The sequence below is a fragment of the Numenius arquata genome, chromosome 11 (genome assembly GCF_964106895.1).
Source record: "Numenius arquata chromosome 11, bNumArq3.hap1.1, whole genome shotgun sequence".
Taxonomy (NCBI): Eukaryota; Metazoa; Chordata; class Aves; order Charadriiformes; family Scolopacidae; genus Numenius; species Numenius arquata.
Genome location: NC_133586.1, coordinates 33,076,989 through 33,096,518, shown reverse-complemented (window position 1 = coordinate 33,096,518; position 19,530 = coordinate 33,076,989). Strand labels below are relative to the sequence as shown.

Sequence of the window (19,530 nt, the reverse complement as noted above, 5' to 3'; positions counted from 1 at the left end):
GCAGGGAAGACAAAGGGAGTAACTATGGAGTTTCTCAATTGCTCAGTTGCTCACTGTGCCACAAAAGGACAACATAAAGCACAGAAAAATAGTTCATTTTATATCCTATACAATGCAGTAGAATTAAAATAGGAATGAAATTCTGGGAAAGCTGAAACAGAAGAAATGAGGACTAATTATGAAATTTTACTGATCCAGGTAAAGATGCACTGAGCTGCTACGTGCTGACAGTAGACAAGCAGGCCAGTAAGTCTGAATTTGGGTACGATACTCAGAATTGATATTTAATTAAACTTATTTTAGCTATGGTCCACTCCCAGATGCATGAGATAAACCTGCAGAGCCTCTACAGGGAGGCAGATACTACACACAGTTCCACTGTATTCAACAGTACTTACTGTTGGTGCAGGTAACTAAACACCACAGTATTCCAGGCTGCAAAACAACCAAAATTGGGTATTAAAGCATATGACCAATAAGAAATTCTACAAGATAAGATTAATATTAAATTAGCATCATGTGTCCATGAAGTATTGCAAAGAGAAGCTTTTACAGTATGTCAGAGAACCAAACTCTACTGAGAAACATCAAAAATCCCATAAAAAGTTGGATGACACTTCAGCCAGTATGTTGATTCCACACTTCCAAAGTCAAGCCTCAGTGACACTATTACTAGCCAACAAACTTTTGTGATCTACAAAGGAATAAACGAGAATAGAATTTGGTTCAGTTACCCAAGCATGCACACAAATACTACTAGGCCTAAAGAAACGACCAGTTCACTATAACATGGGTGCTCCCTCGTTCTGACGGCCGGCAGTTCTCCTGTTCACACCCCACCTACCAACTCAGCAATCGATGCAGTTGCAGTGATTTTCAGAATTGATACTCGGCAGAGTCTGTTTGTTACAGACCAGGCACTCCTGCTCCTGCCCAGGTCAGGTCCTGCAGCTCTTGCACTATTCCAGTCTTACCACTGAGAGATTCCTGAGCGCCCTTTGCGAGCACCAGGAGCTTCGCTTCTCCCAGTGACATTTACACACCACCCCTAGTGATCCCAAAAACATCACCAGTCTGATACTCTGTTTGTCCAGTCTTCAGTTTTACCAGCAGCAAATCTCAGTTTATAAAAACTGAAACCAATGCCTATTGATTATCTAATCCCAGACTTAATGCAATGATAGAGTACTGGATCAAACTTCTTAATTTTAATAAAGTAAAAGACATGACTTCTTCATGTAAGTCAAGCTCCTTTTCCCCAACTGTATGTTCTCCTCTCCATGACGAAAAAAAAGATACAAGAGACACGCATACATCCACGACGGGTCCAAGTAGTAAATAACATATTTGAGCTAGAATTCCCAATAACTGCTTGGCTTTAAACACGTGCTTTAAATTTCCTTATGGACTCAGGCACGCACTGAAAGTTAAGCATGCTTGTGAAGTGTTACTGCCTCGGACCAGGGCTTTGGAAAGGAAACAAACCAACCAACCAACCAACCAAACCCAAAGAAAACAAATTTCATTTTCGTAGAAGAGTAGCTCCCTGACTCCAGTCCATACGTCATCTGTGAGTTTCCCACCGAGACCTTCCTGCTCACGTTTTCAATTCTTTTCCGTGTTCCAGGTACTAAACTTCTTAAAGAAGACTAAAATATTACTAAATTTGTTCCTGACTTTGCTTTTACGCATCAGCAGAGGCAGGAAGCTGAGCCTGCGGTCACAGGCAGCTGATGAACTGCCCACAAGGTAGATCCTAAGATGTGATCCACCCAGCAAAAACGTTTGAGGATTGCTGGTTTAAGAGACGTTACACCTGTCAAGTTATTTAACCTGATCACGTCATGCAAACCTTCAAGAAGCCATCCTAAAGAGAAACTTAGTGTGGATCCTTTCAATAAAATATATATCAATCCTGACATCAGGTTAGGTCAGGGAGAATAGCTGTATCTGAAGTGTTCAAATAGAAGAGCGGAAAAAACCCCAACATGTAGTTTATTACCTCTGTCCTAACCTGCTCGCAGATGGTTAGTTGATAGCATAGTGCTCCCTTCACTTAAGGGGGGGCTTAAACCAGACAGACCTGCCAATTTCCCTGATAACTCCAGTGCCCCCAGTCTGAATCCACAGTGGTCTGTCAGACACTGTAAGGGAGCAGCAGGACTCGTCAGCCTGATGTAAAATGCTGCCACTTGTTGAGACCTACGGTAGAAAAAATCCAGTTAACAGGAGTAAAGTATTGACCGTGGTTTGAAAAGAAAACAATTAACCTCCTTGCCTGCCTGAATTCTTACCAGGTGTACTACTCCTGCTTCCCAGACAACAGCATACCATGAAAAAACAAGAATAAACACTCACAGAAAAATCACATGCTAACTTTTTTGACCTTAAACTGGACTTTACCAGTAGAGTTAAAGGGAAATTACACATCATTAGCAGATGTGTAAAGTAGCAGACAGCAAAACAAAGTCTATGCATACAAACATCTATGCAGACACTCTACTGCCCACTGAAGAACTTGGTGCTGGAAGTCAGAGTGATACTATCAGATTTTGCTGGACAAACTAACTACCTAGAACAAGTGGAAACTGAGGCAATGGATTCTCATTCATGGTGACCATGACCTTTATGTACTTTAGAGTAAAAAAAGGAAACTTAGGGCACTATCTATTGACTATTGAGAGCATTTTACATCCATCGTGCAATCAATGCAGCCTTTGATAAACCAGATTTTTTCATATGAAAAATGCAAACAAGTGCGATAGCAAGGCAGACAACTCGCCATTGCTGCAATACAACTGGTAGCAAAATCCAGTTAATCGTTACTTTCTTCCACATCTTAGATCTGTCTTGCTTTCTAAAATGTGAGAACCACCAGCTATTCCTCCTCTTTTTCGGACATGACTCAGATGAGACACTAGTTTTCCCCTCCAGGTAAAAACCATAAAGATGGGATTGTGCCTTCTTCTGGGCTTTGTATCATCACACAAAACTATGCGGGTACACTACATTTGTTATGGTCAAACTAGCAAGAATTTCTTTATTATAGTAATCAAATTTGCTTAAAAGAGAAGCAGGTGAGTCACAGTTGTGGAGTATATTGGAGTTGCTTTGTATTTTGCTTCTCATTCTTTATTACAAGTATTAAAAAACCTGTTCCCATTTGGCTGCTCACACGGTCTCTAAACTGAAATTCAAAGCCTTCTTGCCAGTGACATTATCATCTTTGTTGAAGTGATTATAGGATGGGAGAAAACTGAGACAATGGAAGGCGAAAGAGAAAATGGACCACTTGCTTTCAAGGATGTTTATGATATGGAGGCAAAAATCCAGAGTAAAAACTAGATTAAAAAATATAGGCTTATTAATTTCAAGAGAGTGTTTCTAACTATTGCAGAATCTCACTATTCCAATACATACTAACCATACACTTGTTACCTGCATGTTTGGCAAAATTAATGAATACAAAATATTATATACGGGAACCTTTGTATAGTCACAGTGAAGCTGACTTCAGAGTGCTGCATGTGGATTTAGCCCAGACCGGTGAGGAATAACCTTGGGCTGGATTGCTATAAGGTATGAAAACTGATTAGAGGATGTCTGATCTGCCCAGCTGAAATATAGTTGGTTTTACATTGTTTTATTTGAATCAATAGCAGTGTTTTGTATAGAAAAGGTTTAGGGCAGGAGTATACAAGATTAGGCTCCTCAGATACAGTGATTGAAAAATAAAGCCACACACGTGCAGTCACTTATCTTATTCTCCTTGTGTTGTGGAGGGACGTTTCTTACCCTGCGGGTTTCCCTGGTGTGAACCACATGGAGCAGGGACTGGTGACCCAGAGAACAAAAGGTACAAAGAGCAGGGTTGCCACAAAGGATGGAGCATCCCTGAGCAGCCCTCACAACCAGCCCTTCTACACTTGAAATCTGCCTGTGCCGGCTGAACGTCCACGTCATTAAATTCCCTGACCCTCTGTTTTATCAGTCATTCAGTGAGTTTATTCTTTTCCTCATGTAATCCACGGTTTGTAGGTGAGCGATAGCAAAGCCTAATTCTGAGGGTACGGCTCTCCAGCGATGCACAGTATGGTCACAGGAGGCTGGAATCTGTTTTGAAGCAGTTTCATTCAACTGCTGGAGACTATGGAGCTACCATAAAAATTACCAGCAGTAACAAATGCAAGTGTGTGTGTTGGGACAAGCACCGACACAGCTTATGGCCTTTCACCACCGACGTCGTCAATGTCTGCCCCGCTCGACTGTGTTTTACACAGTCACTTTCCCGGGAGTCATCACTGTAACGTGGATTCTGATTTTTTTAATGTGAAAATTTTCACAATCCTGTGTATTCACTAGTGGCCAAAGAGAAGGACTGCCTTTACAAGTATTTGGTTTTTCCCTTCAAAGAAAAAGCAGAAAGACAGCGGGGAGCCATCAAACAGGAAGAAAAGGCAGCCCAGAAGGACAAGGAAAATAAAAATAGCAGTATCTCCCATCACATACTGTGAAGAAGATACATAATTCTTAAAGTAGAACCCAAATTTAAAAATAGGTACAGTGACATGTATGCAACTTCTTTAGGAAACAAATACTTTGTCTGTATACAAAACTATGTAACTGAAGAAACAGCGCACACTATTTTACTGCTACAGATTCAAATGTTAACTAGTTAGGAAGAGTTAAAATAGGCTTCTTTTCCAGATAATGCATTACTAAAAAGCAAGCAGGACTGCTACATTCCTCTACAGCCCAAGACAATCTTCAATAACAGGGCCTCAACTACAAGAGAAACCAAGAGCATTAACACACATTCTTCAGTTTACATGCCTGATTCTCTGAAATATGTAACACAGTATCCAGAATTCCTAAAACTCAGCCAAACCCAGCTTTTTTATATAAACGTATCAGAAGAGATTAGGTCCCCAAAACCCTCAACACTTGAAAAATCTCAAGGAAAAGGTTTTTCTTCCTAAAATCAAGTATTGTTAATGTGATGTTCCAACCAAAAAATATTGACTGCTCAAAACCTTTAGCTATGATTTTTAGTGGCAACTTGTATAGAGAGAGAAAATCTTGTTTGTTTTGGGTTTTTTTCCCTAGCAGAAATAGAGGAAAACAGGTTTGCTTTTTCTTTTTTGGGGGGTAAAGGTAGAGGGGAGCTATTTTTAGTACTAAGCCTTCTCTCTCCTGTTTTTCTTGAAGGACTCATTGGGAGTGATCTGGGAGCTTTCAAAAATGCATTTCCAGCATCTTTCATGACGTCGAAGTTAAACGAGCATCATGAAACCAGTAAGAGTAACCTGATAATAATTTCCTTCTCCTATTGCTCAGGCTTCAACCAGTTGTTATTACAACCTCTAGCAAACACATTACTTGCTATTTTTACCAAAACAAAAGAAAAAGTTTAAATGTAAGCATCAAAATCTCTGCCTACTAAACTAATACCACAGATGGCCAAAAGAACACACCTTTGTCGTTGATCACCTTCCGATTGATGTTCCACATGTGTCACCAACAGGAGAGCAAAAATAACTAGACGATTCCTAGTACTAGCAAAGGTGAAGAAATGTTCCTTACCACGTTCATCTGCATTCCTGTATTTATCTGATTTTAGGGCTGATTTCAGTGGTGATGTCTTGGAAAAGTTGACACGATGTGCCCCTTATTAAAATCAATATCAAGATGACTTAAGAACCAGATTTCATGAAACAGTCCACACCTATTTATGAAGTGCCATTCATAGAGATACTTCTGTGTCAACTGAAGCATTTAATCAGGTCATACAGAGCAGTCTGAAGTTCTAACCCTAAATAAACTTTGAAAAATCCAGGTTTTATGGATTTAGTTGCTTTTCACCAGAGCTACTAATTACCAAAACTCGCACCACATGCTTTACAATTCTGAACCACTGCAGTACAACTAAACACTAGTGTTGCCTAAAGCCAAACAAAAATCCTAAATGTTACTAAATAAAAAATGATGCAAAATTAGCTTTTAAGTAAATATTTGCCTGGAATTGCATCTGCTTACTTTACTGACAAAGCAAGTACCCTCTTCCCCTTTATGCACCTGTTAAAAACAGACAAGGACAATTCTGTCACCAGAATTATGCTGCATTTCCATTACAGAATCTTTTAGTGATGCTAACATGATAGTGAGAACACAGCTTGCCTTCCAAATCACAGATTCATAGCACATGGCTGGCACGTATAAGAATATTTCTTATTCGTATTGCATATTTGACATCAAAACCATTAGTAAGCAAACATGAAAACTGATCTAGATCTATTTTTAAAAAAACCCAAACACCTAATATAAAGTTGACATGTTATATAAATGATGTCATCCAAACATGATTTTGCATGGAAGAGGCCCCTTGGCAGTTCTACTACACGTGGAAGATAAGATTCTGTCGTTAGAAGGTTATACTTCCATTACACCAAGTGTGATTCCTGCACGACTGAAAACAGGATGACTGAGGCACAATCCTTCATTATATGCATATTTCTACAAAGATTCTGTAGGATCAGAATTGTTAATAACAAAATTACAGAAAACAGAGCCGTGACAGGACCAGTGTAAGTCATCTGTTCTATCCCATACCCAAATGCAGGATTAATTTAACCCATTCCTGACAGAGGTTAGCCTAATCTATTGTTTTTAAAAACCTGTCATTACAAAAATTATACAACACTCCAAACAACACCCAGGATTTCACTATAACAAGTGGAATAAATATCATAGTACCTAATTTTAACTCCCTGTCTTATAATTTTATTTCTTGTCCTAATTGCAACTAGGAAGCATATTTGCCTTTTGCCTCTGCACCTATCCTGCAGAGTCCAACCGTAAACCTAACACTGCCAAGTCCACCACTAAACCACGTCCCTAAGTGCCACATCTACACGTCTTTTAAATACCTCCACAGATGGTGTCAACACCACTTCCCTAGGCAGCTCATTCCAGTGCTTGATAACCCTTTTGGTGAAGAAATTTTTCCAAAAATCCAATCTAAACCTCCCCTGGCACAACTTAGGGCCATTTCCTCTTGTCCTATCACCTGTGAGTTGGGAGAAGAGACTGACCCCCCTGCCTCGCTACACCCTCCTTTCAGGGAGTTGTAGAGAGCGATAAGGTCTCCCCTCAGCCTCCTCTTCTCCAGGCTGAACAACCCCAGCTCCCTCAGCCACTCCTCATAAGGCTTGTTCTCCAGACCCCTAACAAGCTTTGTTGCCCTTCTCTGGACCCGCTCCAGCGCCTCAATGTCCTTGTAGTAAGACCTAAAACTGGAGACAGTACTCAAGGTGGGGCCTCACCAGTGCCGAGTACAGGGGAATGATCACTTCCCTTGTCCTGCTCACCACACTATCTCCTTTTCTGATATCTCCATCAGCACAAGCACAGAAACCACAGTTTTCAGCCCTGTGCATACAGACACTATCTGGGAAGGTTATGCAGCTGTGCAAGAGCACCTCTTACTCCCGTTTGTCTCCCTATTGGATGTGCAAAGTGGCTCAGGTCTTCTAAGGTAAAAGCCCTGGTCTTACCAGTGACATTCATTTTCCATGCTGCTGCTTATCCTACTTCACACCAAGAATATTGCTTTTTCTTGGGGGGGAAAAAAAAAAAAAAAGGAACCACAGGGCTGAGTTTCCTTCAACAATCGGTACCTGGCACTAATTGCCAGCGCTGCCCCAGGGAGAGCTATTCCCAACTGCCGAATCTGGTAGCGACAACAGAAGCGTGCAGGGAAAAAGCACGATAGCAAGCCAGTCACCAAATCACTGCTTCCACAGCCACGCCTGGGAACCGCTAGGTTGCCTTGCGTTCACAGAAGGGCAGTTGTGTCAGTTTAATTTTAGAAAAAAAAAACAACCATAAATTATTCTACATTCCAGTCTGGATTGGTATACACATCCCAGGTAGTACAGAGGAAAGGCTGAAATGTAAGAGTAAATCATAGGAAACTATAAGCTGCTATTAGGATCTAACAATTAAAAAAACAACAATCAGAGATATTTCTGACTTGGGGAAGAATCACTGCCATTCGATAGAAGTTTTGTAAAACTCCATCTAATTCACCGCAAACAGTTCTTACCACCGATGTCTGAGAGAGAAGAGTTCAAACTAGAACAGGTGCAAAGAAATGCCAGTAAGATGAGCAGGGAATAGAAAAGCCATCTTACAAGGGGATCTTATTTTATCTAGTTAAATGGTGACACTCTATAAATACACTAACAGGATGACACCATAGGAGGGAACTATGTAAACTAAAATACAATGTTGTCACAAAGACAATCAGTGGTTGAGGTATTTTAAATGTTGAATAGGAACTTGCCATCATGATTGTTAAGGACACATCAAAACAGAGGTTCCTCCCATTAGATTAAGAATAATTTGAAACTGAATACTTGCATCCACATCTCATAAGCTTGGGTCTTTAGACAGCTTGACAGCTACGACAAGTTGTCAATGCTACAGGCTGTCCTGATGTTAAACACGGATGGTCTCTGACCACTTCAGCCATGTCAGAAGCTTTAAGGAAGTTAGTTATGCAAAACCTCTGTTGCTATTGATACTTCATTTTCTTTATAGGATAATTTTACTGCATTATTGCAAGTATAGCTTGTCTATATCCCCAAAAGGTATGCTACTATATCCTATCCTCAGAAAAACCCTACATGCTTAGCCTAATAGCTTGAAGTGATACAATCCTGTAGCAAGTCACTCCATTTCCCCAAGCGTGAAGCAGATTCTAGACAAAATTCAAACAGTTGACTGGGGGACAATGACGTACATTTCACCAAAATTCTCCCACAAGCTCTCTAAAACAGGAGAGCACTACTCCCTTCTACTGAGCTTGCAGAGTAATTTATTACTCTCAAACAACCAACTCATAGTTCTCCTTTCAGTATCACATCTAGCTCAATTCACTGAGTTCCTCTTTTCTCCTTCAGGTTCCCTATGACCTTTCTATTTCTACCCTTAAAAAGTAAACTGAAAAAAAGAATGGAAAGATAAAGCGCCTCAGCCTTTAGCCACTATAAACTCTGTATTGTAAGATCGCTTTCAAGTTTGTTTTGCAATAGGATACCTACACTTTTACCAACTGGCTTATGACACAAAATACTGCCATCTTACTGCTCTTCTAATCGTAAGCTCAATCTACTCCCAGTTCACAGTCCTCATCTACAAGTTAGTGTAGTGATCCCACTGCATTCACTAAATTTGCTTATTCTTGGAGGCATTTATTAGAACACAATTATAGAGAGATGAACTGATTGTCATCCTCATTCTTTCCAGAATTCTTCAGCCATGAAGGCAGTTCTACTTTTTCAATGTACTTTGCAAAACACGCGGAGGACAGATGATAATGCTACTGAGGACTAACTAGTAAGATTTATTTTCCAAAGTTCATGCTCCTATCCCACTTTGACAACTTTAGCAAGAGCTCATAGAAGACATGAATGGAAATCAGTTCCAGGAGAGTTAACTAGAAACAAACCTAAGGCTACCAATGCAACAAGCAAGTCTTACCGCTTCCTTGCTTCCATGGATGTGCTATTTCTTAAACCTAATCACATTTAGAAACTACTTTTTTTTTTTTTTTTTTTGAATTGTTTTACAACATGCTGGAAAAAATAAGTCTTCTCAGCCTTGCACAGTTGACCTAAATTACCCCCACTAAGTGCACCCCTCCTGGTAAGGCAGCTGATGGTTATGTGGGTTTCAAACTAAAGACAGCACTGTCTAAAAGAAAACACCATGTAATTAGAGATGATTATCGCATTAAAATGTTGACATAAAATTACAACTGATTAGAAAAAAATAACAAATATTTGTTCAATTTCCTGTAGAACTCCAGAGACACACACAAGCATTTCACTTTTGCTTCTGGCTTCACTAATGAAATGATCACACCTTCAAACACTCCTGTTAAAGGAAATCTTTATAAGTTTCGGAATAGCTACTCTCTCCCAAAACGTTTTAACTGAAGCTCAAGATCTTCAAAGGAAAAGTAGGCTTCTACTAGAAACTCATCACCACCTGTCACATTTCCCCCCCTAAATTGAAAGACCATACGTATTCAACACCTACACTGAGGAATTCCAGTAATTCAAAAAGGCGCCATTTGCAATTTATTATATTAAGCTGATAGAAAACAAACAGTCACTCTTTCTACTGATGTTTGTCTTCTCAAGACACAGGCTGCTTGCATCAGTCGTGCAGTTTCATGAGGCAGATGTGCTACCCTGGCACTGCACAGGGCACTCCTGTCCTCAGCTGTTTGGCAAGTCATTTAAAGGGTGGAGCTAACTGGGGGGTGGCAGACGTGTACCCAACTGCAAGAACAGGAGTCCACACTCAACCTGGGGGCACTGCTGGGAGCAGGTAGGCACAGAAAATTGTGAGGGTTTTTTTTTGCGGTTTAAAGCCAAAACAGCACTAAGCTCTTAAATCTTCAAAGCCGATCTGCACACAGCATCCAGACAGCCACAACCACCGTTTCCTACCCTAGCCAGGCTTTACATGAAGCCCAACATTTTCTCCACTGTAAACTCTGGTATATCTAGTGGTAGCTACTTCAGAGTGAAAGGAAAAATCATGGATGAGTACGAATAGGATATTTTCAACCTCAGGTAACATGGTGGTGTTAAAAAAAAAAAAAAAAAGAGTCTTAAGTCTGAAGTGATAACACACATTCACTACAAAACTTAGGAAAGACTTCTTAAAAGACTGATCAGCTACAAATCAAAACTAAGACTCTTTAAATGCCTTTCAAAACAGTTCTTCTGAACATAAAGCAATCTAAAGAAATCCCTCTCATACTTGTTGCACTCCCATCTTGCCGGCGAACACCCAAGCAAACTTTGACTCTGTATGTTTTAGTACTATTCTAACTTTATATAAATTAAGAGATAAGAGTACAAAGCTTCCAGGTATTTTGAAGAAAACTTCACAATGTAAATATTTACTTCACCACTACGTGGCTTAGCACAACTAACTTATAACCAGTTCGCTTGAGCTTCTAAACCTCAAGGAACCAGCGTAGACAACTAAACCATGTTGCATGGGTTCTTGACTTCAAAAAGCAGTCTCCTTTAATAACAAAGTACGGCTTATTTACTTAAATAGAGCAACTGTTTCTGTTTGCAGGAAAGAATACATAGAAGTGAAACAGGATTTTTATTTTTATTTTTTTTTTCACATTAAGAAATTTACTGTGTGTTTATCACATTCAAAAAGCATTGACCAGTAGGGTTTTTTGGTAACTGTTAGAATGCCAAGGTAGAGCTGGTATATTTGGAAGCTTAATTAGCACCTAACAGAGATTACTGTAAACTTTAAGAAAATTTGACCATGTATTTGACACTTTAGACTTCCAATAGTTCTGTGGGCACAGCAGAATAATTTTAAAAAGAAACTGAATGCTTTCAAAAGACCAGACACTTTCATGAACATATGAAATTTAATCTTAACTTAAAAAGATTTTAAGGGTTTGATGATTAAATCCTTACCCACATTTTCATGTCTCTTTAAAAACTAATTTCAGTCTAAGCTTAAATTTTTTTACATTTGTCATGATTGCCTACATGGGCAATTCTGGAAAAAACAGGATGAAAACTGCTTTGGGATGAACACTGAGAGATTCTTCACAAGGCATTGCAAGGCTGAAACAGGAGTGGGTTGGAGAAGAGACAGTAATTCACATGGTCAGATAAGGACCAAAACTAGAAGAAAAAAAAAAAAAAAAAAGTCAAGTCAGTTGCATGAAAATGCCCCAACATTGAGCAAAAGACATGCAAGAAAAGCTGAAGTTACAGTGGAGAGTGGGGCTGATTAGGTTTTGATAGATGGGAGAAAACTGAAAACATTTCCCCACTGTGTAAGTGACATTACGCACAGTCTTTTTTCAAATATATGGAACCAAATCTAATTAAGGGAGAAATTTGATAAACTTTACAGAAAGCCCTCTACAGAGCTAGTTTTGAAACAAAAGGGACAGATAATTGCTGAATCTCAAAATTACTACTGAAGTATACCAATAGTACTTTACATCAAGCAGTTATTTTTAAGAATGCGTGAAAAAGGACAATTTACTTTTTTTAAGGGTGTCCTCTAAATGCAGCATACATATAAAGTGCTCTAACATCCTGGATTTTTTTTCAAAGCTTTTTGAGAAACACACACAAATAATTCAGATTTAGTCAATTTTATTTACAGTTTGTTTTTTACATTTCAGAGCATTACACAATTACATATTCTCATTTTCTGACCTGCAAACAGATACCTTAAACGGAAATATTAAAAAAAAAAATGAAGTTAGATACATCCAAAATGCAACAATTACACATCTGACAATTCACAAAGTGTAATTTACTAGGACGTATCCTAAGAATTTAGGAACAACCAGTCAGGAGAAAATCTGACCAATTTCAGCAATCAATTATTTACACATTCAAAACAAAGCCTCTCTTAATCTAAACCTCCAGGCAAATGGCCTGAAAGATTTCTTCAGGAAGAAAGACCAGAAGTTATGATACACACCTATGCAGCATTAACAGCCCTTGATCCCAAATACTGAGCGACTTCTCAGCTTCGTCTTAGAGCTACAGGCATCCCTCTCAGCTTCTCAGACCCTGAAGTGTTATATTTGTGCCCCCATGTGCATAGAAAGGCTGAGTGTTTAAGTGGTCACTACGATAAAACCCCATTTAACCTGGTCTTTAAGTTACACGAATTCTTCTTCCTTAAAAATTTCAACAAGTCCTCTAATGCCATTTAAACTGGCCTATGTGGACAGGGGCATGCCTCCTTAAGATGTTGAAGTATGATTTGAACCAATTTGCACCGGCCAGACTGAATACATTAGAGACTATTTAAAATAATCTTTAAAGACCATTTAGACAAGGCTTACATATCTACACTTCCCTGATGGGCCACCTAAAAAAAAAAAAAAAAAGAAAGAAAAGTCACAGCTACTACTTTCATCCCTTGTGTTAACCCTTTGCCACACAGCAACTAGTTATATACTGGGTAGAAACTACTAAAAAATTCCCTGCAAATAAGCTGCCTTTCAGCTGAGGCTATGGCTCCTATGCATCGGGTGTTTGAGGAGTTTTTTTTCTTTAAAAAAAATTCTCACTTGAAAAATACTGAAGTTCTCACTTTAGGCTAATTTTGATTGCATGTTCAATTTGTTTAACTGTCAAGAAACCGCTACAAATGGAACAATTTTAGTATAAAAAGAGCAGTCAACCGAGTGCAACTTCTGACTTGGCAAGTCCTTCATGGTAGTTCTCTAACTAGGCTATGAATTTTGTGGAGCCTCCAGATTTCTCGCCTACCTTACTGTCCATGTTCACGTTTCAAACTGTGTCAGCAGGGCCCGAACCTCGGGAGTCAGCTGCTTAGCTGCCTTAGCTGCCTCTGTGACGGCCTTGCGGTAAAGACCCTTTCTCTTCTTATTAAAGCGCAACTGGAAGCTTTCTAAAAAGGGGGATAGTTGTGCAAGAGCAAGAAAAGATGTTGTTGTGGAGCCAAACCATGAGATACGAGCCTCCTGTCGGACTAAAAGGCCATTATCTTTCCGGCTCACAGTTATGGTAAGAATACGGGCTGGCCACCAAGGGAAGCCATAAATCTTGGCCCAAACAATGTCCCCTACACATACGGTCCTGCCATCTGGTGTGACACATTTAGAGACGTTTTTGGAAAAGACTTCCGTTTTCAAGGAATTACTGAGCTTTTTCTCTTCCTTTGAAGAGGAGGAGGAGGAGGAAGGTGCATGCATGCTGCCTGGAGGAAAATCAAAGCTTTCAGTAGAGCTACACTCGGAGTTGGTAGATTTCAAATCATCTGTGCTATCACTACTACAAACTGATGCACTGGAAGAGTCAGATTTCTTTTGATTAAGGGTCATGTAAACCGTTATATTGCTTTTGCTGCCTCTCTTGCCCAATGTCTGGTGTTCATCCTGATCAACAGTTACATGCACTTCACTTGTGTCCTGAACCTCACTGCTGGCCTCTTCAGGGCCTTTTGAGGGGCTCTGATTTTCTGAAGGGGCCTCACCTGCTGAGCGGGTGGAGGAGCAGCGAGACTGGGGCTTAGTTGCCATCTTGCCACTCCGAATTTTCTCAAGTCCTGTCTTGAGAGAAGAGTCATTTTCTTCATTCCGATACCTTTGTGGCTTTAAACGCAATCGGGGTGGAAGGGAACCTGAGCTGGTGTTCTGAAGACGCCGCGTGAAGTGGACCTTTGAATGTGCATTTTTGGAAGAGGAGGTTGCACTCTGCTTCTTTTGTGCCTTTTCTTTGGCCATTTTCAAGACTTCCCGAGCTTTTGCATGATCCATGTTTTTGCTCTGGAGAACTTTTTTTGTATTTAACTGCGCTTTTGAAGTATTTGCTTGTGCAGAAACTTTAACTACTCTGCTTCTGCTGTGGGCAATATTTGAAACCTTGACCACAGCATTCCTTTTCTGGCTTTCGTTTTGGCTTTTTCCATCCACTTTATGGTCAGTCTTAAGTTTTTTATTCACAGTAGTCACACTCTCATTTCTTCGTTTTTTATTATCCTCATATTTTGAAGAGTCACTTGCATTGCCACCTTTTTTTATTTCCTTTTTTTCTGCAACAACACTGTTTTTGCACTTGTCACATAAGACCTGCCGGGGTCGTAGTTTGATAGCATTCATGATAGAAGTGGGTTCCTCCCTGTACATTTTACGCTTGGGCCGCTTAATTTTCCGAGGCGGAGGCTGAGGTATTGACTGGTTATACGTGTCCCTGATAAACAAAGGAGGAGGATATGGCGCTCCCTCGTGAAAGAGAGGAGGTGGTTTAGAAGTCCATAGGCTTTTAGCTATGCTGGGCTCTGATGGCTGCGTGAGAGAAGAGTCATCAGGGACTGCAGCATTTGATTCACACTTCACCTGTGCCTCATCTTGGAATGGTTTACTTTGGAGCTGCATGGCTTCGGGTTTATCCTTGTATTCCCTTTTAGGAAATATGGTCACAGGGATTCCGTGGGGTCCAAACCTTAAAGAGAAATAAAAAAAAAATTTAAATGTTTTGAGGGATCTTTTGCTGCATTTATTAAAAAGCATTTGAAAACCTGCCCACATCATGTAGCCATCATTTGAAAGACATGAGTGCTGGGAAAACTAGAGCTTCGTATCTAGCCTTACAATAAGCTTTGAGAAAGGAGGACACCAAAACCAAGTCAGAGCACATGAAATACACAGCTTCGCTTACGATCAGTTTCTCTTGCATTAACAAGATGCCCTGAAAATATAACAAAAATATCACCTAGAGATAGTAGTAAAATAATTAACTTCCTACTTTTAGAAAATGTTTATAAAAATACAAACTACACACCTACTCCATCAAGTCCAAATCTATCCAAGATTAATTTTCATACTAAGTCAACTTATGTGAAGGCGGCATCTTCAGTAACTTTTACAAAATTCTTCCATTCTTAGGACAGTACAAAATGCCAAACATGTTTCAGATTTAATTGAGGGAAATAGGGACTGCATAAATACTTCCACTGAACAAAGAGTGCCACCGTTCTTCATCCACAAAAGATTAGCACTTGATCATCTGGTGCATTACAGCCTAAGACTTGCCTGCCTATAAGCTTGAGTTTCTTCCAGCAGAAATACCCTTGTTTCAATGCAGTACAAACCATTCCCCCGTTTTGAGAGCAAACAATATTTTAAACCTTTGCATACTTTTCTCCAGACAGCTCTAGATCTCTGCTGCCCCATTTGGCACACACAGGGCTTCTCACCACCCCGACCAGCTCTGAGAACTGAATGAAAAACCCCAGTGTGACTTGGGCACTGGCTCAACTTCCACAGTAGCAGAAGCTGCATGTTGCCCGACGGGTAACCAACACTTTCTGCACCGGCTTTCGCTAAGGGAAGCATTTTATCAGTTTGCAAGGCATTAGGCTTGCCTTCTCCCAGAGGAAATCAAAGGATAAACACATTCATTTTACAACAATGTATCTTTCAATCCCCAGAACAGGGCAGGAGGGATTGTAAAAGCTTGTTCAACCTTCCTTCTTTCTGTCCCACTCCCCTGTCTCCCAGCTGAGGCACCAGCCTGACACAGAGCTGTCACCAGGCCGGTCATCGCTCCGGAGCTCTGCCTGACGCCAGCTCCCATACACGCGCTACATTAGATGGTATTTTAATAGTTTGACCTTAATTCAGTAACAACACGACAGACAAGGTTAGGACCCAAATGCCAAATCACCCATTTTGAATCAGTAAACAAACACCATTTATGTTTATCCCACCCCACGCCCCCGCCTGACAGGAGAATGAAGATGTGTCCTCAGGTTAGCACTAGTTCATGTTGCACTGCAGCTGCTCAACTGCAACATCCCCTTAACCGACTGAACTCAAGGCTATTTACAACCTACGGTTGCCCCTCTAACTGAAGATAAATGCTGAATACCGGCCTATTTTCCATTCACGCTCCTGCAAGAAACATGCAATTCATACAAGCACCTACATGTTGGCTGTATTTCTTCAAAATTGGTTTTGAAAAAATGTCATCATGTGTGTCAGAAGATTCTTTACAGTCACCAATAAAACTCGTCACTTGTTCCTCCTTTTGTTTATCTGTTAAGCCTCTTTATACGCTTAAATATCGCAAGTGAAGCAAGCAAGCAACCTATCAAAGATTAAATTAGCCCCCCAGTTTGCATTTCATTACAAAAGGAGAACAGAAACAGCAGACAACCTAAGCAAGGGGCAACCAACTTTGTCATCATAAAAAAGAAGGGCAGTTGAACAATTTACAGTCTAGTGTCAGCCCAGACCCTCCTGTCACCCCGCACACGTCTGTACCTCTGAACTCTGGAGACAGAGGCAGGAGCCCAGGTGGGCAGACAGAGCAGTTCTGTCCTTATCCACGGCCTGATGAGGGCTCTTTACCACAAAATGTCCTACCACCCCACTAAAGTTCGTTTCTGAGGTTTGGGCCCGCTCCAGCTAAATGCCACATGTCCCTCCAGACAGAGTCTACTGCACTAGTGAAGGCTACAGTGAATTATAAACATTTAGCAGCTGATACAGGCATTTCTCCAGCCTACAGCCTGGCATTAAATCCCAAGGGACTTGGTCAGCACTAAGTTTTAAGTTCCCTCAAGTCCCAGAAGTCCACCAAGTGTAAAAAAGTTGGTTTTCCACCAACACTTTTCCTTCCACTAAGGATTACAAGTTATTCAATTCCAAGTAGGGCTTTAAAAGAAACTATCAGCTTTTAATAATTACATTAGCAATTAAAGTGATGAAAGCATTACTTTAGTCAAGAACTTCAGCTTCTTCAAGAGCAATAAGATCTAGATCCCATCTTTCTTTCACCCCCTGATAAAGATTACAGGATTTGGGAAAAAGTTAATTTACTAGAAGAGTTGAGAACCAGAACTCCTGGACAGGACCTCTGTTGTGCAAATTTCAATCCCAGACAAATGCCACATAAGTAGAACTAGACAAGAGTGCGATATCAAATGGGCAAAAACCATGCACAAGAACATCATTTACAACTCTTCTCGCTGTTTCAGGAACTGCATTTCCCAGGCCCTCACAAGACATTTCCATAGTCCAAATCGAAAGCCTCTCTTCTAGAATACATTTAAGTTGACTCCATGTTAGGAAATAAAGCATTATTAGCAGTGACCAGGGAAGAAGTGGGTGAAGAGGACTGCAAGAAAATCCTCCAGAAGCATCTCATTTAAGTACTTCATCTCTCTTTTCCTAGATTTTCATTCTACTGCCTCACAAGCAAAGCATGATTAGCACTCAAAATGCATAAAAAGCCTAATGGAAAGCTCAGCATATGACTGATACCATGAAAGCACTGAATATTGCACCTTAGACTATCCTTTCTTTCCAGCACCTACCTAATACCCAGGCCAAACAGCTGAAGTGGAATTTTAATCTCAGATGCAAACCTGCTTCAGTAAGACACAAACTCAATCCAGACTGAATCTCTGAAGCTGGCACCTGTCTCACAAAAGGTACTGTTTTAGCAAATGAACTAAGATCTCCTGCCCCTATCTACCTAAAAATCAATGAATTGTAGAATTAGGGAACATTAAGGAATATCATCTAGTGCCAGTTATGTAAGAGCAAGTAAAGACACTATTGCTGTAAATGGTATGTCAATATATAAAGACATGACTAGTCCACCTGAAGTACAAGAGAAATTTGGTAAGCCCAGAGACAAAATATTACTTCCAACAGCTGGATGTATGGTGTCTTTTCTTTAGCCCCATCCAACAGCAGGTTATGCCCATAAACATTCCGTTTTAGATCATCTTTGTTTCCTCCTTGGTGAATTAAGTTCTCCAGCTGTGCAACTTGGAAGAATGCTATGAAAATTAAGAAGAAACAACAATGGCACAAAAACTTCAGAATGAAACAGTAAATGATACAGGAGAGAATGAAGACAAAGAACAAGGTAAGAAGAGAGTGAAGGCAAAACAAAATGGCAGCTATTTTTCTTAAGGGAAGCAGAATTAAGATGTAATCTCAACAAACCTATTCAAGACAAAGCACAACACAGCATCCAATTACTTCAGCAGTGAACACAAGTATTTATTGCATATACTAGATTTTCAAGCCCTATTTTCTTACGTCATCTACTTGAAGATAAGTGCTTTTCATACAATTACAATAATAATTTTTGTTATACCAACTACATGTTTAAAATAGGTAGGAGTGCCACGTGTAGGTAGGTTAGACATGAAACTTGCAAAGTTGCAAGACCTAGCCTTTGGGCTACCTACTATGGAGATGAATATGGACTAAAAGGCTACAATGTAAAAAAAGGTTAAAAAAATCCAAGCAACATAACTCAGTTGTATCATGAGATTTATTGATCCACACCTTAGTCAATGACTGGGGAGTAGAATGACACCTCTTGAAAGAAACCATTGCAGTTATGCCACATCAATGAGACTTCCTACATACTTCATCTGTCGTATGTTGCATATTTGAGTACTATGAGGAATTGCCTTGTCTTTATTCTAACAAACTACGTTTTTTAATATATTGATCCTGAGTATCACCTGTCCCTACTCCAACTACTGCTTAAAAAAAAATAAATCCATTTGTGCCTAAGTTCCAGCTGTTCATCATAGAGCCCACTCATGCGTAACGTTTACCTCAGATTATCACTTGAAGGAACAGGAGGATTTGTTGATGGGGGGATCTAAAATAAAAGTGTTAGTAAAATTAAAGTAAGAAATAGGTATTTCAACCTAATTTAAGGCAATTCTGGAAAGCGGTGCACTACTGTTTCATACCTATTCAAAACTAGAACCAGTTTTCCATGTTGCCAGCTTCCTCTCCTGTAAAGGTGTCCTGGCTGTTTTTTTGCTTTGAAAAGGCACCTCTAGAAAAGAAGATGGTTGAGACCCCTCATAAGAAACTTATCTCCAAGAAGTTTTACAAACAGCTAGAGCAACCAGTAGGATCTAATCATATTTCTGCTATACATA

The 19,530-nt window shown here is 40.0% G+C and overlaps 1 protein-coding gene across 5 annotated transcripts in view; it reads right to left on the bottom strand.

The window, feature by feature from the left end:
- PWWP2A (PWWP domain containing 2A) overlaps window positions 1–19,530 on the bottom strand; it is a 42,727-nt gene that overhangs the window by 14,612 nt on the left and 8,585 nt on the right. For 2 of the 5 annotated variants that reach the window (XM_074156776.1, XM_074156777.1), the window contains 2 exons: window positions 14,083–15,050; window positions 2,168–2,202 (listed from right to left, as the gene is read on the bottom strand). In XM_074156776.1, the coding sequence (XP_074012877.1) occupies window positions 2,168–2,202; window positions 14,083–15,050 (1,003 nt within the window). Of the gene's footprint in view, window positions 1–2,167; window positions 2,203–12,206; window positions 15,051–19,530 lie in introns of those variants that run through there. The other 3 variants (XR_012463492.1, XM_074156774.1, XM_074156775.1) reach the window with 3 other exon arrangements.